The following is a 23,828-nucleotide window of genomic DNA, read 5'->3' as shown; positions in this document are numbered from 1 at the left end:
GGTGACCCAAAAAATGCACTTTTTGTGTTGGAAAAAAGCGCAGGGCACTTTTGTAGCAAAGTGACGTTAGATTGCTGCTACCGCTACAATACAACAACATCGTTTCGTCAATTTATATTTTTTACATGTAAAATACAAGATACATTGTACTCTTCTTAACCAACCAGATTGCAGATATTTTTTGGATCGCCGATAAAAGCAAATATTTGTGTAAATTCTTTAAATTGATTGATCCTATTCAAATAAAATGAAAACGCTTCTGTGCTTGAACTTCACGTTGTTTGAATTAATAAGCAAGATATTTCAAGAAGACACTGACTCGCGAAAATAAAATAATCTGATCAAAGAAAATGCCATTAACAGATTAAAAATATGATAGGGGCCAACTAAACCATCGCACACCGTATAGTACTCCTTAAAATAAACGCTCCATGCGTCACTTTGCTTTTCCTTTATTAGAAAAGTCATTGTCCAATATCCACGGTCAACTTACAACAGTTTTTCTGTAAAACTAAAGTTTTTGGATTAGTTATCTTCCAGATATCCATAATTTGCTGTGTGTCTGAGAGTCGAAATTCAATGGGGCTGGATCACAGACATTACTGTAAGGACAACCTTCATGTCTTCAAAATATCTTCATTAACTGGCGAGCCAAAGCGAACACCACCAGCCACATATCGATTGAAAGGTGACCCCAAATTCGTTATTTACTATTCAATAAACAAACGCAAACCAAAATATCATTTGATCCGTTCAAAACTCACATAACCATAAAACGAAATACCATTGACATAAAATCCTGGTAACGAGTCATTAGCATCTATAGCTGGATCAAAATGAAATTCCATTCTTAGGAGGCCCAGGCCTAATAACACACAAGCATGGTTATTAACAAGTTTTTGGTAATTCCCTGTTTTTAACATTAATGGATTGTCTGTGCCAGTCAATGGGGCTTTCATCCATTCAAGATTTAGAAAAAGCATACCATCTTCCAAAGTGATGTTACAAGGTGACTTGATGATTGGCCAATAAGATGTCAGCTTGTATGAACCAATGAAACGCTCAGGATTTGCTGGGAGCCGATACTGAAAACAAAAAATCAAAGCAATTATTATATTAGCCTCATCTAATCGCAGGTAGTACATACCCAAGTCTTATAAGGAGCACGAGTCCTTTAATGGATGCCAGCAGCAAACATTAATGTGTTTTTAGTGGCCTGAAAAAAGGTATTTTATTTTACCCAGAGATTCAAATGCAAGTTTGAGATAAATTGAGGAAGAGAATACAAGAAAAATCAAAACTCCTTAAATTTGTTCCACTCAGAACAGTTCGATGCAATAATACTATTATTATATTTCCTTAATACCTTAAGGAAAGAAATTTTGACCGAAAATTAGGCAGATTTGGCGGATTAAGATTTTTAGAAATCCACCAATGCAAGTGTCCACCAAAATAAGGTAAAGTGGATAGACGTTTGACTTACATTATCTCCTTTGCGTTTCAGAAGATCATCAAATGCCTTGACAAAGATCTTGGTGACGTCATACCAAATGTGATTGGTCGAGCCGTCCACGTGAGCAGCTAGTACGTTGATGTCTAGAAATAGATTCAAATATTTTATTACAAGATCCTCACCATTCTTCGGAGGTTCTAAATTTAAGAAACATCATAGGTTAGACCATTTTAGTTTCAAAGTGAGAGCTAATGACCTTTAATCGGTAGCTGGTTCAAATTGAAAAGTCTTCGTTTTTTTCACTTCAACGGGCCAACTTAAAGGATGAAACTTTCGATACAAATAATTATAGCTGAAATCAAGACACCAAAAACGAAGTCACCAGGGCCCGGTTGTTCAAAAGTGGATTAGCGGCCGATTAGCTTAAGTTCGGATTAAATCGCGATTAGCGCTAATCGGGATTTAATCAAATTGATTTTTTGAACAACCGGGCCCAGCATCAAAGGATAAAAAGTTCATTTTTCCTTCTTCATTTTCAAAAATGTTTGACGTCGTTTTGTGTTCTGAATATTTTTTAGACGTCTCTCGATTAAAAGTCTGGTGTATTTCAGCCCTGCCTGGGTGACATTAGAGATCCGATTGTGATGCCCCAAAGTAAATGATTTTAATTGAAATTGACTTACTTAATTGAAGTTCGCGAACGATGCTGAATTTGGCACCATAGCCGAAGATGGAACCATCTTTACTATATACCAAGTAGTCAATCTTCTTCTTTAGTTCTGTGTCCACTTTATTGATTTCGAAAGGGCATCCTTGAGCTTCGCCATCCGCCCATATGTATTCTAAAATAATTGAAAATAGTTCTTCCATCGAATATTTACCCTGTGCCCGGGGGGGGGGGGGGCACTGGGTTTGCGGACTGACGGTATGTGCGGGCCAAAAATTGGCTTTTAAAATTGCACCGTTACAGTGCAGCAAAAATCAGTCAAAATCATACCTTAGAGTGCATTTCCCCCCAAAAATTCTAGCATTTTAGGTCAAAATATCAAAATTTTTCGAGAATTTTCTGAAATTTCTACCCTTACAGTGCATCTCTAGTTTTTCCGACCCTTACAGTGCATTTTAAACATGTTGGAAAAGGTACCCTTAGGACCCGCACTTACCCGTCGGTACTTTTGCCCAGCTGCCCCCCCCCGGACCCTGTGTCTATCGGCTGAATCTTAATTTACGCTAGAGTAGACCTAAGTAATCGAATGCTGAGACAGAGTTAGTCTTAGGCTGCACGCATCCCATCTGAAATGTTTTAATTTAGGGATGCATCATATCGTGTTTAAAATTCCCGTCCGTCTGTGTTTTTGAGTTTAAGAAACTGAATTAGTTATTTTTATACGAGAGATGAAATCAATTTAGATCAAATTTAAACTAAAATTTGAATTAAAAACTAACGCTTGAGCTAGCGATTGTAAGAAGTCACTCGACCAAGCTAAATTTTTGTAGCCTTCAAAATGTTCTTAATTTTTTTAGTTTTAAGCCTACACAAATACACAAATCATGAAATATAAAAAATAAAGAAGTTTTTCTAGCTACAGACCTGGTGTCAGCATTCTTTGTATTGTTTCCTTTGAAAGCCCTGGTAGTGTTTTATTCCCAGTAAACAGAAGTCCAAGCTGGAAAACAAGAAAAACGACAACCTGTAATATATTTCGATATTACCAGTAGCGTAGTGGGCCGACCAATATTGGGGCAAACTCGGCCAATGAATAGCTGCTTTAAAGTAAGTTTTTGTAAATAATCCAAAAAATGAGAGAGGTTGCGAGCCAAAGTTCTTTCCTAATCCACCTTCCGTCTGTAATACCTAGCTGAATGAGGCCCCCAGCAGTCCTTCAAATCACACAATCACACAATTTCTTTCCAAATTCATGCATTCGCGCAGTTTTTTTTGTAGTTCACATAATTTCTGTTCACGAAGAGTCTTCAAATTCACTTTTTTTGCATTTTAGATGTCGGATTGAATCTACAATGTTGAACAAAATATATTGGCAAAAGTCATTTTTTCCCTTAATCAGACCTAAACCCCTCTTTACCCCCGATTCAATGTTGGAAAGAAGTTTGAAAAGGATTGCAAACCTCTTCCATCCATCAACATTGATTTTGGGGGTGAAAGGGGGGACTTTTTTTATTTTAATTCTTTTTGCCTAATATTTTGTCCGACATTGTAGCTCTTTGTTTTGCGTGACACATTTTGCAAAATTCTATAAATGATGTTACTCTTAATCAAATATTTGCGTGAAAACCAATCGGGTCGCGAAACTCAGGTAGAAAATAAGTGGCTAAAAGATTCACTTCTAGTCGGCTATACTTCATTGGATTTATGTATTCACCACCTCGCGAAGCTTTCATAGTATGAACCCCCCCCCCCTTTTTTAAGGGGGGGGGGATCCGAGTTTTCAAGGAAGGCTTTATAGGGGGGGATGGGCAATTTTCCAGTTAAAATGGGGGGTTTGAGCTTATAGGGGGGGATCAAATAAAAATGGGGGGGACAGTAACTTTTGGTTAAAAAAATGTTTTTTTTATGTTATATGTTAATTTAAGTCAATAAAATTTAATATCACATAATTTCGACTTATCTGATTTATTCTCACTGCACTCTGTTTTGAATCAGATTTTGTTTTTCCTTGTTTTTTAACTATTGCCAATAAAAATGTTTGAAAATTTTGTGTTTGAACAAAAGCGTTTGAACCCCGGCTTGGACCCCTGTAAATGGTGCGGGATCAAAAAATTTTAACAATAGGGGAGATACCTTTATAGGGGGGGATGAAATATTAATGGGGGGGGGGGTTCAGACCCCTCTGCACACTATGAGCTTTAGGGCAAGTTGTGACGGTCATGCCATTATTGGGTCAGATAGTGATGGTGTTCGAACGTAAACTGTCAAATTTAACTTTCAAGTAAAAAAACACTATAGACATTAAATTTTCAAATATTCAAAAGGGTAGATTTGTAAAGCAAAGAAAAACAAAACAAACCTTGGCAAGATCATTAGATGATGAATAAAGTCCACCAGTGGGTGTTAACCATCCCCAGTTCACAATATCTACCAGTTTACCGTCTACTATGCTTTCGGGAAACTCCCTCCGCCTGTACATAAAAGAGACATAACAAGAGACATAAAAGGACATGATTAAAACACAATGATTAACTTGCTAGCACTTTACAGCAATAATTTAAACTTGGGCGGGGATCGATTTGAATAGAAGAAATCCGGCTAATTGTAACATATATCAAATACACGGACAAATCCTCGTCAAGTTGATTTTGGAAAGGGTTTTTACACTCAGAGCTAGGCTTCTGCAAAGCCTCTAGAGAAAACAGTTTCTCGTATAGTTTCTAATAGAGGTCTGCTACTCAGAGCACAAAGAAAGAACTTTAAAAATTGAAGTTAACTTGAATCTTTGATTCCAATGATGAGAAAATGCTGAACAGTGATAATATGTACCTTTCCAGAATATCAAAGCCCGTTTCAGTCATATTCAACGGGTTGATAATATTATCCATAATCCATTGCGACGAAGTTGTATTTTTCAACCGTTCCAAAACACTTCCCAGAATTCCAAATGCTAGGTTACTGTATGCTGGTATATGTCCGGGATGCGTGCTTAGAGTGATATTTCGGACACGCTTATACATTTCTTCATCAGATATCGGACAAAAATTGGTTATAGTGAAATTAAGACAAGGAGCTTCGCGTGGTAGTCCAGACATCATACAAGCTAAATGTCTAGAAGGGAAAAAACACTATCACTATCACTTAGTTATCTTTTTTGAAAAGTTTAAGTTTGAAGGTCAGTCAGTAAAACATTTAAATTACAGATTTTGCATGATCTTGTAATTGATTTTTATTAGAGAGAATATCTGAGAATATAAGATAAAACATTATCTTCGTTAGCAAACGTAAATGTAGCATATAGTGGAATAACGTAAACCGAATTTGTTGGCGCACACGTTATTTCATATTAAAAAAATATTTAAGAACATAAGGCTTCGATGGCCAAAATATTAACAAGCACATTTTAAGGCTTCGTGGATTCTAAAACACCTGATTCTTTAAGAAAATGGAATAAAGTACTCACTAAATGGGGAAAATTAGAACATGTTAAGAACATTTTGAGGCCCAAAACTCAAAAAGTTAAGAATATCCGAAGGCTTCGAAAAGTTTAGATGTTCTTATAAAAAACCTATATCACATACTAACAACGTGTCAAGTTCCCAAATTATTAATTTAGTCCTTTGCATACATCAAGCTATGCGTGAAAAATAAAACACAAGTCATAAAGCTTGGTTCCTAAGTTTTTCAACAGTAGACTCTCGCTTATTTGCACTTCTTTCATTCGTATCTTTCTATATTTCGAACTAATTCTCAGTTCTTGTAAAGGAGAAACCCTCTTATGATACTTTCTATGATTCGAATCTCTCTGTTATTCGAACAAATAAGATTCCCCGTTCGAGTTCGAATTAGGGAGATTCAACTGTATTTACCTTTCGGTGCGGTATTATTCGAATCATTCTATAATTATTCGAACCTATTCCAAGTTACCGTCGGTGAGAAACCCTTTTAAAATACTCTCTATAGTTTGAATCTCTCTGTTATTCGAACAAATAAGATTCCCCGTTCGAGTTCGAATTAGGGAGATTCAACTGTAGCTTTATTGAATACAAAGTAAAGCCAATAATCTCAGATTATTACTGCGTAGGTAAATCATATAGAGTGCTCTACCCAGTTGGCGTGGGTCATTCGCTTTAGTGTGTACCGATTCTCTGCTTTGATTGCCACTTTTTAACAAATGTTTCAATTATGACAAATCATACAGAGGGAAACCCTTTATCTTTCGATATCTGGGTTATAAAGACTAAAGTCTGTCCAGATATAATTGGCAGTGGAAACAAAAATACTTGTAACTTTTGATAGTCAAATATAATTATGAAAATTTTTTTTGTTTATTTTAGAGAATCAAAAGCGCTATATTTGAATGTATTTTTGGTTGAAAAATTTGCGATTTTTAGCGGTTAAATTTGCGATTGTAAAAATTGAGCTTTTTTTCTACTTATGCTATAACGTTCATTTTTACACCAGTGGTAGTTCAACCTTAGGTTAAGAAGTTTGTTAAATTTCAAGGCGAACATAAAAGTCCTTCGGAAGATATGGGACCCGAAAAACCCCTTGGTAGCACTTTTCTGTGAAATATCAAATCTCCAACTTATTACTAAAAACGGGGGTAGTGATATGATAAAACAGTTTTTCGATCATAACACATTTTACGATCTCTTTAATGACCTCATAGCCAAACTGTGTTTAGTGTTTTGTGAATTAGCAAAGTTCTATTAATGACTTAAAAATAACAAAGGCAATATAAGTTCATGCTTATCTTTTCAATAAAAACAATGATACTGTGATTTCACTTCATTTCGAAATAATGATACCAATAATACCAATGCACCAACACTTAAAACACTTTCCAACTTTTAATTGCACTGCTCAAAAAAGATAATATAACCCCCGTTTTTAGTAATAAGTTGGAGATTTGATATTTCACAGAAAAGTGCTACCAAGGGGTTTTTCGGGTCCCATATCTTCCGAAGGACTTTTCTGTTCGCCTTGAAATTTAACAAACTTCTTAACCTAAGGTTGAACTACCACTGGTGTAAAAATGAACGTTATAGCATAATTAGAAAAAAAGCTCAATTTTTATAATCGCAAATTTAACCGCTAAAAATCGCAAATTTTTCAACTAAAAATACATTCAAATATAGCACTTTTAATTCTCTAAAACAAGCAAAAAAAATTTCCATAATTATATTTGACTATCAAAAGTTACAGGCATTCTTGTTTCCACTGCCAATTATATCTGGACAGACTTTAGATTGAATACCTTATCGGCCCTTTTTACGCCGGCCCTTATTGGGGTTATTTTAGGCTCTTGGCGTAATAAGGGCCGGCGTTAAAAGGGCCAGTATAAAAAGGGTCAAAATTCTGCAAATTTTAATTAAAAGTGGAGTTAATTTTTGACCATTTTTCTCTATTTAAAGGATTTTAGGTATGATACAAAGATAAAAAATTATCAATTGCTTTACTCCATATCTAAAACTTCTCAAAAATCATGGGTTTTCAATGGAATTTTTATCAGTTTTCTACTGAAAAGTGATATTTAAAGTAAATTGAAGCATCAATAGCCATTCTAATAAATTTTGGCGTTTTTTACGGCCCTAATTGGCGTAAGCCCAAAATCAGGCTGTGGCGTAATAAGAGCCGGCGTAAAAGGGGCCGGTGTTAAATTAGAGCTGGTGTAAAGAGGGCCGATAAGGTACCTAAAGGTGATTCGTTTCCTATTGAAAGGGTTTTTGTAGTCGAACAACGGTTCATATTTTGTGACGTCATCGTCGATACTTTTGATTGTACCATCAGCTATCAACATGTGCAGCATCAAGACCTGAAGTGAAAAAGCCCACATAACATACCATACCCATAACAATCCGAAAGCTTCCTTTACAATCAAATCAATTTTATTGGTAGAAGCTCAAAATGTAATTGACCTAAATAGACCAATCAGTGCCCAGAAAAAGCATTTGATTGTTGAGGGAACTTTTGGATTGTTATGGGTAAGAACGATACTTTGATACTCAAATTGATGAATCAAGACCGAGTGATCTGGTTTAAGGGGATAAAGAATTTTAAAAAATCACTGTGACTTTTGACGGTGAAATTGACGGTGAAAATCTCAATCATCAATTGATGGAAAATTGCAGCTTTTTAACAGTCATGGTGGAGTTTTTTAATTTTTACTGTGAATAGAGACGAAATAGAATGATTTTTAAAGAGCTAAGAATTTTCTTCAAGTTAGAGAAGAATTTGAATTTTACAGGTCCAGATGAGAAAGGATTGAATGTATATAAAGCACTACGAAAAACGTACCTACCGGGAAAATCTTAGTGAGACTAGCGATTGGAAATTTCGATGAAAAATTTGCGTTTTCTTTGTCAGACCATATCTCCTTCCCCATGTAATTCACTTTGATTGTGTATGCCTGAAAATTTAAAAACATAATAAGTCATACCTTGCTACTACTAACAACTAATTCCTCGAAAAAGGCTGTAGTTACGACGCAATTCTTAGGCGTGGTTTTATTAGGTGAAGTACTTTCATTGGAGTAATTAAATTTTACCGAAAGACAAAAAAGCGAAATGTTTCTGAATTGAATTTCATACGATTTCTTGATTTGATGCAAAAAAGGCTAAAATTTGTAACACAAAAAAAAATTAATGTCGCCAAAATTAATCTGATTAAAAAAAAACCATAGCGTAATTTTTTCAAACTGTGGAAAACCAAGAAGCATATTTTTCCGATAATATTACATTCGAAATATAGGAACTTTCTTCCAGCAGTTGAAATTAATATTCTGATGCCACCGATGTTAGCAGTGTAACGCGAGAACATGTCAAGTAATTTTATAAGAACATCCAAAGTTTTGAAGCCTTCAGATGTTTTCAGCTTCAAATATATTATCAACGGTTCTTATTTTCACAATTTTTGTCCATTTTTCTAAGAAATATTGGGTGTTACAGAGTTTACAAAGCCTTGAACTGTTTTTTAACTTGCTCTTAACATTTTGGACATGTTCTTACTTTAATCGGATTAACTTTCACATTTTCGCGAATTTTTGCCTTTTTTATGCAAAATTAAGTCTCTCAAAAATAAAATCCACGAGAAGTTTTTGAAATCTCTTTTTCGGTGGAGGAACCAGTCAAAACTCTTCATCTGTGGCAAAAAAAGCCATTTGCAGCTATTTTCAGGCTCATTCGCAACTGACTCGCGAAATTAAATCCAGAAAATTTCGCGATTTTTTTGCTTCGCGAAATTTAATCTCGCGAAATTTAAACCGATTAAAGTATATAGTTTGTTCTTATAAAAAACGTGTACGAACATCATTCAAACTTACCTGTGTCGTTTTCCCATCGAATTGACGATTGATCAACAATTTACTTTTGATTATGGCTTTGATTATTTCTGCTTCTCTTTTCACATTTGGAATATATCTTGCGTATTCCCTTTCGAAACATGGCTCCTTTATTTCTTTCCCCTTCATGATCGTCTGAAAACGTGAAAGAAAACAGTGAACTCGTTATTCTGGGCGAGAACTAATTCTGGTGAATTTGGTAATTGCAAGATTAGTTCTCGCCAAAATTGCTTCCTTGTCGAAATAAGTTCCTTTATTAACCAATTTAGTTAAAGGTCTGAATTCACAGCCATCCTAAGGGCCAAATCTTTTCACACTCAGACCTCCATATAGGACAGTTATACCTCACACCTCGATTTGGTTTATCATCAAACTACTTGGCCACTCTCATATAAAAGGGTTTTTTAACAAAATTTTTCTAGGTTGCGGGGCACCATCTGGTCTGTGATAAACTATCGACTTTTTCGTTTTAAAGCTAAACTTACGGCAGTAAAATCGTTATTTCGTTTCTCCAACACATACATAGTCGTCAAGGCAACAATAATGCCAACCACGCTAAAATACAAGAGAATCCATGGCCACTTCCTCTTACAAAACGCAAACCAAGTTTTCGGTTTAGTATGTCCGTCCACTCGATCATCACTGACCAATCGTAAGACGCTATTTGCAGTTGTGAATTGAGAGCTGGCCACACTCGCCATGCGATCTAAAGGAGCTTTGGCAGGGTATGAGTTTCCAGTTGGTAGTGAGAATTTTCGTGGTTTGTGAACACCATTATTGTTGAAGTTTTTGTTGCTCTCTGACATGGTCATATCACCATTAGTAAAGTGGAAAGCAGGATTGGTTTTACTGTCTTGGTGTGGGTGTGGGTGTGGGTGGGCGGTGCCGTTTGATTCCATCATGTGGACCACAGAAGTCAACAGTTTATCTGAAGAGAGAAAGACAGGATATTTGTGTTCAGAATAAAAGTAATACTAACCTTCGAAGTTAAGAATTGTTATTGGTAAATCCAGGCAACTCTCTTATTCGAAATTTTCTATAATTCGAATTGAGGTATGGAAAGTAGTATAAAATATTGTCTGTAATTCTAATCTTTCTCTAATTCGAGGAAATTTCCTGGTCCCTTGAAGATCGTATTAGAGAGAGTCAACTGAAATTAAGTATCTTCGCGTCATCCTTTTAGTTAAAGTTTTCTCTCATAGCGTTTAAAGTAAAGTTTTCTGTTTCAATCAAGTGGTAAAGTGGTAAACTTCACTGAAACACAAAAACCTACCACGTCACTGCATCAAGCATACACAGAGTCGACAAAAAACAATTTTTAAAGAATCTAACTACTAAGGAGGTCAATTTATCAACAAATTCCAAAGTTTCTTTATTAAATGAAAATGTTTCGAAAACAATTTCATGAATTGCGACTTTAGATAGCTTTAAATATTTTTTGATTTTTTCATTAGTATCGAAAAGGGTGAACAGCTTTTAGCTTCTTATTTTTTAAAGTACCGTATGGCGCTAGCTCGAGAAGCTGTGAAAATCTTTCTAGAAATTCTCGTTTTGACACGAAATTTCGTCGATAGAATTACACTGGACCTTGCATACACCTTTTCGACCGTAGTCGCGCGGGCATTTTTTTGTTCGCTTTATCCCACTAAAACCGTTCCAATCCTTTCTTGACGCATTTTTCTATTGTCTATTGGTGCGAAAAAAAGCGGACAAAAAAATGCCCGCACGACTACGGTCGAAAAGATGTATTATTTGAATATCTCCATGCATATCTCGAACGTTTTCATCCGCCCTTGGGAGAATCTTAGTTTTGTCTCTGCTCTATGATAGGGATTCTCAAAAACTTGAATGATCTTTGTCCCTCCCCCTGGTATCTAGTTTATGGAGACTGGAATATAGCCGTGATTTCAAAGCTTCTGCACGATGGTTTAAACTATTGACTACTATAGAGTTTGCTAAATCAAAATCTCCAGATGGCTTTCAGGGAATCTTCCATCCCGAAAATACTGATCTGCCATTTTTAAAAACAACATTCAAATTATTCTATAATGCAATCCTGGAAAAAGGAAACCTTTAAAAAACTCAAAGGAAAAACTTTCAAAATACTCCGAAAAAAACCTTGATCACGGTCGAAACAGATAACCCTACATTCCAAAAATAAGCTATAGTGACACGGCAAAAACAAAAATAAACCAAATTAAAAAGATTATGTATTTAAAAAGACAACTCATATCAAAATCAAACAAATTGGGTAACTTGTATGGCTTTTATGATCGTATCGCTAAATAAATATATGATAGAAAATGTTATGGGTAGTATAACAGAAAACTGACTTCGACATAACAAATAATGTAATTTAAGTCAAATCGTTGTTTTTGTTATTTACCCACGTTCAAGTGGCACTGACCCTATTTTAAGTAGCAATGTCTCGAATAGACCCATTATTTTCTATACTATCGAACCAAACTGTTAAAGTATAATATTGAAATTTCTTTTTGCGGATCCAGCTCATTTTTATTTCAGTACATTTTCAATATGATGGAATTATAAAAATATTTTCTTTCACAAGAAAAACAGTAAAGTACAGGAGTTCTTTAGACACAAACTATACACACCCTTTACAAGGTAGGAATTTTTCAGGTAAAAGTAAATTTCATGGCTGGCTGGGATTTGAATTCCATATTGTTTTCAAGTCAGAAAATTCAGTAGGGATTAAAAAAATTGCACAATATTTTGTTTATTTGAATATTTTCAGTGGGGACAAAAAATTGGATAAAATTTTCGACTGGGGACTTTATTTTAGCCATTTTTCCAGTGAGAGGGAGCCCCATGGGGTCTGTGAGAAGGGAGTAGACAACTGGTGAATCATCATCATCTTTGGTGAAACTGAAATCCCGGTTCAAGAGTCAACACTTTTGGTGACCCATCAGCTAGGTCCTAAAAGTTATGAATAATAATTATGAATAGTATGGTACAACAGCTTTTGCTCAAGATGTCCAGATTTCAAATTTTGGATATGTCCAATATTTTTTAGTCCGTCTTTAATGAAATTTTTGACGTTTGGAGAAGAAACGTTACTACGTATTCATTCATGGTATGTTTGAAAAAGTTTCAGTTAAGACCTCTCCAGTCCATTTTGTTTTGTTTAAAACGATAGAATCGTAAGGCTTCACGAAATTACGGAAGTAATCCACTAAATAGCAAGAATTATGTTCAAACGGATAAATCATGTGAGATAAAGCAAGTATATATATATTGTAACGAACAAGACACAAGAAATAAAGAAAGTATCCGATTCTCCTCAATATTTGTAAAAGGAGAAAAAGTAAACGTTATCAAATAGCAATCACAATCACCATCATCATTATCAATAACCTTTGAGAAAAAAAATTCCTCTTTTTTGCTTTCAGGATCGCTTTCCATGTTCAAAATAAAAATCAAAGTCGAATCACTTTTAGAAATTTACTTTTTACCGACGAATTATGTTTTGCAGTAGCGTCGGCTTTTTAGAGGAAATAAGTCTGAAATACACCATAAAAATATGTCGGTAAGAAATTTCGTTATGACGAGCTTTCCACCGAGAAGGTGAATCAATGTTCATCTAATGGCTTATTTGATGACCAGAGAGTTATCTTAATAGTTGACTTTAAATTGGAAAATTCACTAGGAAGAGATTACAGTGTTAATAAAAGATAAAATGGAGTAAGTAAAGGCTGCTGGCTTACTCCAAAGAATCGTACTTCTTGTGGACTACCTACTACTACATTTTCCTTACAAAACAATAAGATACATAGATTTGTTCATTATATATTTCGCAATCGCGGATTCTCGGTTGCGATTTTAATGACAATACCGAAAGATGGCAGTGAGTTTGAGCATGAAAGCTACGATAAATAAATGATGATACTAACCCGATTTCTTTCCCATTTCAAATGAACAATTATATTAACACCAAGCCAGAACCTCGTATATACAAATTCTATGACAAAGGTTGCCCAAAAGCGAAATTACTTGACAGAAACAACACCGCAAAGATCTATATGAATCAGCCCTGACACTCAAAAAAACTACAACTCAATAATCTAATATTGCCTGTATGATAGAAGGAAATTGCACTTTTTAAATGTGCGTTTTTAAGCACTTGTGTGCTTTTTATATCCATACGTGCGTCGGTGTGGTATTAAGGCGAATGTAAACAAATCAATATTTGAACCTTCGTAAAACACCGGAAGATCAGATTATACCACCACTCAAATGATAAAGAGAAAGCCTTCATATATTAAAGTGTAAACCACATTCACTAAATCGATCGAAATTTGGTAAGGGAATTTACACTTCAAACATGAAAGTCATTGTAGACCCTTTAATGGTAGAAAATCAAAAATTCTTCAAATACTTGAAGTAGGAAGCCGTTCTATCATGTATTATAACACACCCAAACAAGGAAAAACGAAGCATTATATCAATCAATGTAAAGCAAGTTCAGGTTGTTACTAGAGGAACCAGTTACGAGAGAGCTTAAATGGAAGTAACGGTACTAGTCCATAAGGTAACCAGTACTTTTACTGCGAAATTGACACTCTCTGTTATCTTCTTTTGTCATCAGCCACTATATAGGAGCTTATGACGTCACATCACAATTCGTTCTGACTGATCTTGTGACTGATTGGTCCGTTTACCTTCAAAGCGTTCTAATGGAGCGAAGCATTCTTTTAGTCGTGGAGTCTCCTGGAAAAATATTCTAAATATTTTGAATATATCAAACTACTTGTTGAACGTACATCTATTGCTTGCTTATATAACCTTTTAAGTAAAATATTGCACAAAATACGCATTAACTTAATCCTGCGTAATCCAGCGTAGGATTCATTTGAAGTTTTCTTTCTAAATTTTAATGATTTGATTTTGATGATTGGACTTTATGAATTGCTTTGGAAAACTTAGGTAAACATAGACAAGTTTTGCCAGTACAGTCAGAAAACCGGCTAAAGCAACTGGGATGTAATATCTAAAGCAAACAGGGCGTGCCGAAATAATTAAAAAGTTGAATGGAAAGTGCAAATATATACAAGTTCTTTTAATGAGCCTTGGGCGTTCATGATTTTTCTAGATTTTCAGGGTGAAATTTTTTAAAGCTATCATCAAAATATTCTTTTGTTTTTCGTTTAAGGTTTGAAACTAGATTTTAGCCCACTCATCAATCGTTCTTGCAAGTTGGAGCTAACATTCTTATGATGAAACATCATTAAAAAGAGATTATAGTGCGAAAGAACGACTCGTTTATAAATTGGACCGTTTCATTTTTCATACATACACGGGAGTAAATTTCGTTATTATTACATGAGATGTCCGCAAAATTTGTTTGGCTTGAAATGGTTAGTCGCCTCTAGTATTGAAATTAAATGGAACAGCCAAATTATTTTTTCGAATTCAGTGCTACTTAGATATTATCTAGCAGACAGCCAAATCAAGACATCGAGAGGTTTCTGTAGCAGTAAAGAATTTAACTTTTCACAAGGTATACAAACTTTCAAGTGGCATGGAAAAATATTTTATCACTTAATCAGCCTGTGAATCAAATAAAACAGCTTGAAGAGTTTCATCCTACATTATATGAAACATCTTTTTGAAATTACAGCTTTGCCATACTTAGTTTGTTCCAAACAAACCTTATACCGGCAATTCACAAAGCTTATGAAAATGTCACAAATAATTTCTTTCAGTCTTCCTTATACTCCAAAATCAGTCTATCCTGCGAAAGTTTAAGTCCCAATTAGGATTTGAAAGCAGAAAAAAAGGTAAATTGGTAAGTATTTTTACTATTGGTAAGTTATTCATGCGTTACTCAACAAGAAACAAGCAACATGCTGAATGGACCTACCTAATGATTAACATCAGATGAAAATAAGAAAAAAGTGACAATAATTGTACAAAAATTCAGAATGGAAAAATAAAGCTTGTGTGTTGAATAATGTAAAATGGTAAAAAGGAATTTCCCCAAATACGAAAATCACTTGAACCATTCAGGCCCAAAAAACCTTTTAAGCTGTTTTTTGCCCAAATTTGCCCAAAATAATTTTCCTTAAAAATCTGGCTTCGTCACATTTTGGGCATTGCCATTTTGCATCATTGTGCAAAAAATCAGAAAAAAATAATGAGTCAACAAAAGCTATATTTTCTTATTTGGTTAAAGGGAATTTCCCCCAAAATATGAAAATCCGTTTTTTAAGGCGAATAAGAATTTTCCGGGAAAAACCACTTCAGCCATTCTTTAGAGAATCTTGCCCTCCATCTTTGTACAAAAAATCAGCAAAAAGTAATGACAGGATTTTGCACAAAGTCCAAAAACCCCTATTTTTAGGTAGTTTTTGGCCCAAATTTGCCCAAATAAATTTTTTCTCAAAAATTGGGCTCCGTCACGTTCTGGGCATTGCCATTTTGCATCATTGTGCAAAAAATCAGAAAAAACTAATGAGCCAATCCTGAGAAAAGCTGGTAACAGACGGACGGACGAACGAACGAACGAACGGACGGACGAACGGACATGGGTTAATTTATAGGACCTCCACCGGGGCACCCGGAGGTAGGTCCAAAAAACAGCACTTTGAAGTATTTTAAGTATTTAAATTATTTATACAGTTTGTCTGTAGAAAATAACGGTACAATTTTGACATAAAAATCCTCATCTTTTCTTAGCTTGAAATCAATTCATCATATTCAAGATGTGAATGTTTTCTACGGAAATACCCCGGTTTGTGCCAGGAGTGGCAAATTCAAGAAATTTCAGCTTAAGAAAGATTGTTTAAAATTTGCCAGTACCATAAACCGGAGTGTTTTTTGTAGAGAACATTACATCATGACATTACGTCTGAATATCATGAATTCAGAAATGGGTAATACCTTCACCGCCGTTATGGTGTGATACGAAATAAATATAGTCATCTTCAACGAACAACATCCTGTCGATATAATAAACTCAGTAAAAAAATCAAAAACTTTAAAATCAAACTTCCATCATCATACAAGTATGAAAATTGTCAACCAAAAACGAAACGATTGATAATTCTAAAGATAAAATCTATAGACTCTGTTTAATCTTCTATGAAATTTTTCGTTCTCAAAAAAAATCTTTGTGAGTGCTATCAAAAAAAAATTTATAGTAAAACATCCAAGTCAATTACTACTCAATTTTAAGTCGTTCTACTTAATATTAATACAATAATGACCGGTTAGTGAGGGCTGTACTGAGAAATATTGCCCGAGGTCAAGTAACGACCGAGCTTGCGAGGTTGTTGCGTTGACCGAGGGCAATATTTTCAGTACAGCCCGAAAAAAACCGGTCATTATTGTATTTGTTAACCGTTTCCTTCAACTTTGATTGATTTTTAGCGCTTTATCCAGGAAAGATAGCGAAATAAAGCAGAATAAACAAGCGAAAAGAGATAAAAAATTGCTATAATTTCTGACGTCAGAAATAAAAAATGAGAGAAATGATGTCAACGCATTGTTCATTTTCCTTTGAAAAAGTGACGTCACAATGAATTTTCCTAACGACGGGCAACTCTGGACAATGTAGGCCCGTCGTCATGCGAAAAGAACCAATTGCATTGCGCAAAAAGTCGTGTAGCCCGCTTCGAAAAAGTAACCGGTTAACAATGCATAATAACAAATTTACAATGTTTTTCTGGAAAAATAAACATCTTTTGATATTACCCAATTTCATTTAGTAATGTGCATTTCATCGAATTTGAAATACAGAGGGACAGAAACTGATTGGCATATCCCAGGGATAAATTTATATGACAGTTGCATAAGGTAAATATAGTTGTATGTGGATATCATATATCTGCATTAATCATCAGTTTTATCTGCATAACGAGTTTCGATTGAGGACAGGCAGCACGTGGACTTCGTCAAAATTATGAAAATTATAAATTACAATTTTAAATAACCCAAATTCGAAATGCAGACATGCAATAGGCTTTCTATATAAAGACAATTAGATCCGAACGCGAGACAAAAATTTAATTTAATCTAATTCAAGAATCCCCATTTCTGAATCCCCAGAATATCAGCCTCGGATTTTTACTTACGCAAATGAGCAATATAGAATGAGCGATACTTTTGCATTTCGCGAAAATCAACTACTGCGAATGGAGCTTTTCAAAATATTTAGAGCGAAAAAAACCGGGGGGGGGGGTACTAGGGTTGCGAGCTGACGGGAGCCTTTTGACCCTTGGACCCTTACCGGGACTAAAAAGTAGAAAACAAAAGGAAAATTTTGTGAATTTTACGAACCTTAATGGGATAAATTTGACCAATTTTGACCAAATTTCGATCTTTCCGGGGGTAAAAAGTTTAAATTTTCCATTTCCCCGACCCTTAGTGGGACTGAAATTTGATTTTCTGATTTTTCCGACCCTTAGCGGGACTTTGGAAATCCAAAAAAGGTACCCTTAAGGGCGACACATACCGTACCCTCCATTTTCTAACAAATGTTTGAAATGTTTGAATGAGCTTTATTAATATAATATTATAAACCACTGTAAAGATAATGTTCAGAGTCTCCTGATCAAAAGGGCACCCATAAGGGTACCCCAATATCCGTGTCCTTCACTTTCTTAAGTATCCCCCCAGGCCAAAAGTCCCACGTCTTCACAATTTTGTCAACTTACCTGTAGCCAGTCTATGAATTTTGTTATTTGAAGGCATGTTGAGCGGACGAGCAGTAAAATTCAAACTATCCTATTCCTCAACTTCCAATGAAATCAATAACATTTGACAAAGAAAAATTCATCGAAAATTCATCATCGCACAAAACAAGAAGTAGAAATCAATCTGAAAACCCAAAAACAACAAAAACAAAACTACACGCTTTTTTTGTAAGAACAATTTCATAAGGACACGAGCCTGATAATTAGTCAAAACCTAAGATCAAATTAAGAGTAATCCGAGCCTCAGATTTTAGAAAATTACTAAGACAGTACTGATTTTACCAGATTTTTAACCCGTTTTTATGTTCGTAAGTGAAGAAATTAGGCGTAAAGAACATCGTAAGAACATTTAAGCCAAAAGATTTTGCGCCGCAATTTACTGGTTCTTATAAAAAAACCGTGTAATGATTTTAGATTTAATCCATTAAACGCTATCGAACAAATCTTAGATTGGATCGAAAAACTTGAGTTCAGCTGGAGACATTCAACACAGTTCGGGAGAAGATCATAATCCCCCGGTTAAATTGCAATTTTCAAAACATCGTTATTCCTTCCTCTTTGTACAGGTAGTCTAAACTATGTCCAAGCAATTGAAAGTCAACACATACAAAAATTCTTTCTAGGCTTCAAAGTCATTGATTTCCAAAGTGAGGCCGAGAATAAAATTAACAGCACTTCACTCCCAAATAGTACAGTTAAAATCCACAAAACAGCCAGCCACAATTCCTTGATGCATGCTTACTCAAAATGATTTTCCATTCACTCGGCAAAAAGCACAAAACAAAATACCTAGATACACAAATTCGATTGACAATTTTGTAAATAGAAATACCTTCTTTCATTTCCAAAGGCTCAACTTGGTTCTTCGCAAGATTCATGCTGTAGTTAACCTCTATACATCCATCCAAGATCTGGCCTTGCAACTTTGCACCTCCTACTTCAGGTAGCTTTTATAATGCAAAAGGGCGGTGCAAAAAATTAGCTATTTGCAGATATTATGATATTTACGTTAGAAATTTCAAAACTTATCCATTCTTTACACTGTTGATTTGATGCCTCGCCCACTTTTGGTTGAAAATTCACTTCCTCAGTTTATTATAAAGTAAATACCCTGAGATAACGAGCAGAGGGACTGGGGATGAATTATAACCAAGGTAAACACAAAAAAAGTGAAAACAGCGGATTCTCCATAACTCGAACACGCAAGGGGAACGAAAATTTGTTCGATTTTAGGGAATTTTGAGGTATGGAATTGTTAATTGAAGGGATTATACAACTTGTTCGAATTAAGAAGCCATTCGAGTTAAAGGGGTTCGAGTTAAAGAGACTATACTGTTATGGAAAAGGGTGATTTCCACGAAAGTTTTTTACGCATTAATTTAAATTTTCTTTGCCTAATGTACACTCTATCCTGTTTTTTTTATAGAAAATGTAACAGTCATCTAAATGTTGCCGAGCTTGTTCACCTTAACAAATTTAAATCCGTTTGTCTTCATGTTCTGATAATTTCAAAATCGATGCTTGCGAAGCTACCATAGTATAAAGTTCAATAGTTAAAAGAAGTCTGAGGTGAGTTCTGAGGAGACTAAATAGCAATAGTTTGAAAATGAACAAAACATCTTCCGTTAACGTGTTGGTGCTCAAGTGCTTTTGATGGTGAGTGGTGTAAAGTGGAAAATCGCTTTAAAATATTCAAATTTGTTCAACATTATACACCACTTGGTGCCATAGTGTCATTTGTATCTTCAGAGTTGATCATTTGAAAATTGCGCCTGAGATTTCTTATTTTCATCCTCTCTTGTATTTTAATTTTGAGAGTATGTTTGGAAAGTCCATTAGTTTGTCCCTCTCTTATATCTTTCCACCAATATATTAATATAGTACGTAAGCAGTGAAGAGGGGAGAGGAAGGTTTAGCAAAAAAACGTTTATCTGATATTCTGATGGCGGATTGGCGGCCGTCCACACAAAAGCTTTAAAGAGAGCGGACCAATTTATCATCGGGGATGAAAGATAGTCGACCTTTGATGTGCCGCATCCTCAGTCGGGTTCAACTACCCTTACACGTAAGCCCGAAAATCTTTCAGCTAAGCCACCCAATCCTCGAAAACGAGGGCTGAGATAATGGAAGGGGTGTAAAATGCTTGGAAATTCTTTTGCGTGCGTGCTATATGGATGTCCCGTCGCACATTCTTATTTCAATCCCCTAACTATAGGTTTTTGAAGAAATAATAGCAACTATACTGGCCGGTAATCCAGAAAAGGAATCCAGGAAAAATATAAAGATGACTAAAATCTGCGTATAAACATAGTCTATAGTAGAGTCAAAATGAATCCTTGGAACTTTTAAGTGAAACTCTGACGTTATAATGATTACAATTCAAGTTATAGAAAAATGGTTTATGTTACGACATCAAAACTTTATTGATGTAAAAGATTAGGTTGAAAAAGATTTGACTTTGACGTGTAATGAGAAAAAAATTAGGAAGTACTCTTTATTTGGAACACCGAACGCTCAAATTACTCAGAAGAATTGTTAATGTTAAACGTGTCCAAAAGAAAATTTCATTTGTAGCACAAAGCCCTGTCAAGTGAATTTATAAATTTCTGTACCCAGCCTTGCGTCAGGTAAAAATAGAACTATGTGGCTGATAGTTAAAAAGCGCGGACACAAAATCAAAGCAGCGAATCGAAACCGTAAATAATACTTGCACCAGTCCTTTACAGGTCAATAGTTAAACTTAAAACTGTTATCGCAAATAACCGGGAACAATTTTAAAAGTAACTGCCAAACTTACTTTAAGCGTACAAACTTTTGCCAGCATAAACTTTTTTAAGATTTTTCGAAAATTTTAGCCCTTTTTTCTAAAGTTTATAATCGGGAAAATTCGTAAAACTTCAAACTTCGAATTAAATTTAAAATTTATGGCACTTTTAAGCCAGTTTAAAAGCCAAATAAGTCGAAAGACCAAAGTTTCAATCCATAAAATTTTCGATCTCACGAAAGTTTCTGCTTTAGAAAGTCTTCCTAAAAAGGATGCATCTACGGTAGGTCGCATACCTTAAGTAGTGCCCCGGAGATGAATAATAAAAGTTTAATGATACCTCGTGTCTCATCATCCTCCTCCATGCCGCCAATACAAAATCAAAAGATGGCACTGAATCCTAAAAGTAAAGAATAATATGAGCCTTTAAAAAAAAACTGTTTTTTCTCACATTCAGATAAAATAATATGATGCCAATTCAACTCCATTTTACGATATTTCGTTAAGAACTAACTGAATGATGTTCTGAATCTTATTTCTTTTGGTCTTCTATTAATAAGGCATGTAGACTTAATAATCAAGTTAGCTTTTTAAGTTTAAACGTTCGGTTAATATTTTTGCCGATCCGGTTGGTGCGTCTAGCACAGTAACTTGACCATTGTTCGTATTTAAATATTGCCACCGGAAGAATATTGCTAATGTTGGAAAATAAGAATTTGCTGAAAAAGGGGGAAAAGGGGGCATTTTAAGGGATCATTTGGCGAGTACTCATTTTAGCCTATGTCCGGATTATAATTTTGGCGGGAAGAAATTCTGGCCAGTAAGTATGTCAAATAAAGAATAAGCTAAAATTTCTTACCACTGAGGTGTCTCCTCTTATAGGGTAGGAAACTCAGTCTCAAATTAAGAAGCTCAAACCAACAAAAAAGCTCAAATATGTTCTCTTCTTATGCCAAAAAGATAAATTTACGGACGATGAGAAGCAACGAGTAAAAGTAAATTGGAAGAGGAGCGATGCTTCATTTTTCTCTTGTTTTCCCTCAAAAATCGGTTGCTCTCTCTATTCTCTTTGAGTAATTTTTTGCGCAGTTTTTCTTAATTTGAATTACAAATAAACGGGGTAATCATGAAATAGTTAAATAAAAATTACGGTATGAAATAGAGAATAAAGAAAAAGACCCCCAAAATGTACAAAAAATATTATAAAACAAAGTATGAAGGAAAAAGTCACAAAAATGAAATACTTAAAGAAAAAACACTGTTTTTTTAATGTTGATGAATTCGTGTTTTTTATAAGAACATTTCAAGTCAGTATCGTACTGCGCCGCACGTATACTTGAAAAAGATTTTTTATTAGGGACAAGAATCGGACAAGAAAACACTAAGCAAGTTTTCTGGTAGGATAATTCATGACATTACTTCTTCACTGAAATTTAAGTCACATCTGCAAACTGCCAAGCAAAAGTGTTTTGAGGCCGATTTGAACCTCGTATAAGAAAACAAATCGAGATGTGATGGCAGCCTAGAACTGAACTTACGAGCAGACTCACTAAATCGATCTAATATTCTTTGAGTTTTTAAGTCGTTCTTATTCTCTTTTCCCGCATCAAGGGGAAACCCTTCCATTTCGAGTTGAAATAAAATAGAGTCAACTGATTGAAACCAGTGATATAAAATGCTTATAAAGAAAGACGACGTATTTCATTTAGAGGGGCTATAGAGGGACAAAGATAAATAATAATAAGAAATCAATGGAAAAGATTTCTTCCCCTGGATCCTTTTGATGAATTATTCAAATTTCAAATTATCATCCCATTCTTGTCTTTGTTTTCCCCCTTACAATCCACCATCTTGACTTTATGACTTATGGTTGTCCCTCAAAAGTATAATCTTTTATTTTGACAGGTCATCAGGCAACGTTTAACGTTTGTAAAATAATCATCGATCGATCATTTTAGTAGCTTGATTAATGGGTTTTCTATGTAATCATAGTCGAACGTGCGCACCGCACTGGGCTCAACTTCAGATTTTCCCGTTATTAGAAGGCCCAATTGTAACATTTCAAATATTTAGTATTAGGTAGCAAATATACTTTGTCCGTTTTGGCTGAAATTTGGTACACTTGTTCCTTGGGTGAATACCTGGGGGTGTTTTTATCTTAATTTTTTCATTTTTTTATGTGCGTTAGAATAGTGTCCTCGTCCTAAGAGCCTTTCAAAATAAATAACTTGGTGAAAAACTCGTCCCCAGGCCCCAAAAATCAAAATTTTCAAAAAATGAAAAAAACACCCCCAGATATTCACCCAAGGAACAAGTGTGCCAAATTTCAGCCAAATCGGACCGTTTTTAAAGTCTCCAAGCTGCCAGCCTCGTTTTGGTGACAAACTCGTCCCCAGGCCCCAAAAATCAAAATTTTCAAAAAATGAAAAAAACACCCCCAAATATTCACCCAAGGAACAAGTTTGCCAAATTTCAGCCAAATCCGACTTTTTTTGAAGTGTCCAGGCTGCCAGCCTCGTTTTGGTGAAAAACTCGTCCCCAGGCCCCAAAAATCAAAATTTTCAAAAAATGAAAAAAAACACCCCCAGATATTCACCCAAGGAACAAGTGTGCCAAATTTCAGCCAAATCCGACCTTTTTTGAAGTGTCCAGGCTGCCCCAAAGTTTTAGCCTCGTTTTGGCGAAAAACTCGTCCCCAGGCCCCAAAAATCAAAATTTTCAAAAAATGAAAAAAACACCCCCAGATATTCACCCAAGGAACAAGTGTGCCAAATTTCAGCCAAATCCGACCTTTTTTGAAGTGTCCAGCCTGCCCTAAAGTTTTCGGACGGACATACATACATACAGACATACAGACATACATACATACATACATACATACATACATA

General features: G+C 35.0%; 1 protein-coding gene across 5 annotated transcripts; it reads right to left on the bottom strand.

Moving 5' to 3' along the window:
• Positions 1 to 176: 176 nt before the first annotated feature.
• LOC136817801 (beta-lactamase-like protein 1) lies at positions 177 to 22,049 on the bottom strand. 5 transcript variants are annotated; one of them, XM_067074119.1, is made up of 12 exons: positions 21,800 to 22,049; positions 21,281 to 21,340; positions 9,948 to 10,390; positions 9,445 to 9,597; positions 8,425 to 8,532; positions 7,817 to 7,938; positions 4,950 to 5,231; positions 4,480 to 4,591; positions 3,045 to 3,120; positions 2,137 to 2,295; positions 1,484 to 1,596; positions 177 to 1,085 (listed from the first exon to the last, which is right to left on the bottom strand). In XM_067074119.1, the coding sequence occupies exons 2-12, from the start codon at positions 21,303 to 21,305 to the stop codon at positions 741 to 743; spliced, it is 1,938 nt and encodes a 645-aa protein (XP_066930220.1). In that variant the 5' UTR covers positions 21,306 to 21,340; positions 21,800 to 22,049; the 3' UTR covers positions 177 to 740. The 5 variants fall into 5 exon arrangements, with proteins under 5 accessions (XP_066930220.1, XP_066930218.1, XP_066930219.1 ...); XM_067074117.1 differs by lacking the exons at positions 21,281 to 21,340; positions 21,800 to 22,049 and adding an exon at positions 19,009 to 19,159; XM_067074118.1 differs by lacking the exons at positions 21,281 to 21,340; positions 21,800 to 22,049 and adding an exon at positions 18,138 to 18,189.
• Positions 22,050 to 23,828: the final 1,779 nt, after the last annotated feature.

This window comes from Clytia hemisphaerica, unplaced genomic scaffold, assembly GCF_902728285.1.
Source record: "Clytia hemisphaerica strain Z4C2 unplaced genomic scaffold, Clytia hemisphaerica genome assembly, whole genome shotgun sequence".
Classification (NCBI taxonomy): Eukaryota; Metazoa; Cnidaria; class Hydrozoa; order Leptothecata; family Clytiidae; genus Clytia; species Clytia hemisphaerica.
Note: the sequence above shows the minus strand (reverse complement) of the source record. Positions and strands in the feature narration are given on the sequence as shown.

Coding starts and splice junctions, on each gene's coding strand:
- LOC136817801 (XM_067074116.1), bottom strand. CDS start 16,420: ATGTTGTTCGTTGAAGATGACTATATTTATTTCGTATCACACCATAAC. Junction 5,232..7,816: donor AGGAAACGAATCACCTTTAG/GTACCTTATCGG, acceptor TTTCCCTTCTAG/ACATTTAGCTTGTATGATGT. Junction 3,121..4,479: donor CATCTAATGATCTTGCCAAG/GTTTGTTTTGTT, acceptor CTTGTTTTCCAG/CTTGGACTTCTGTTTACTGG.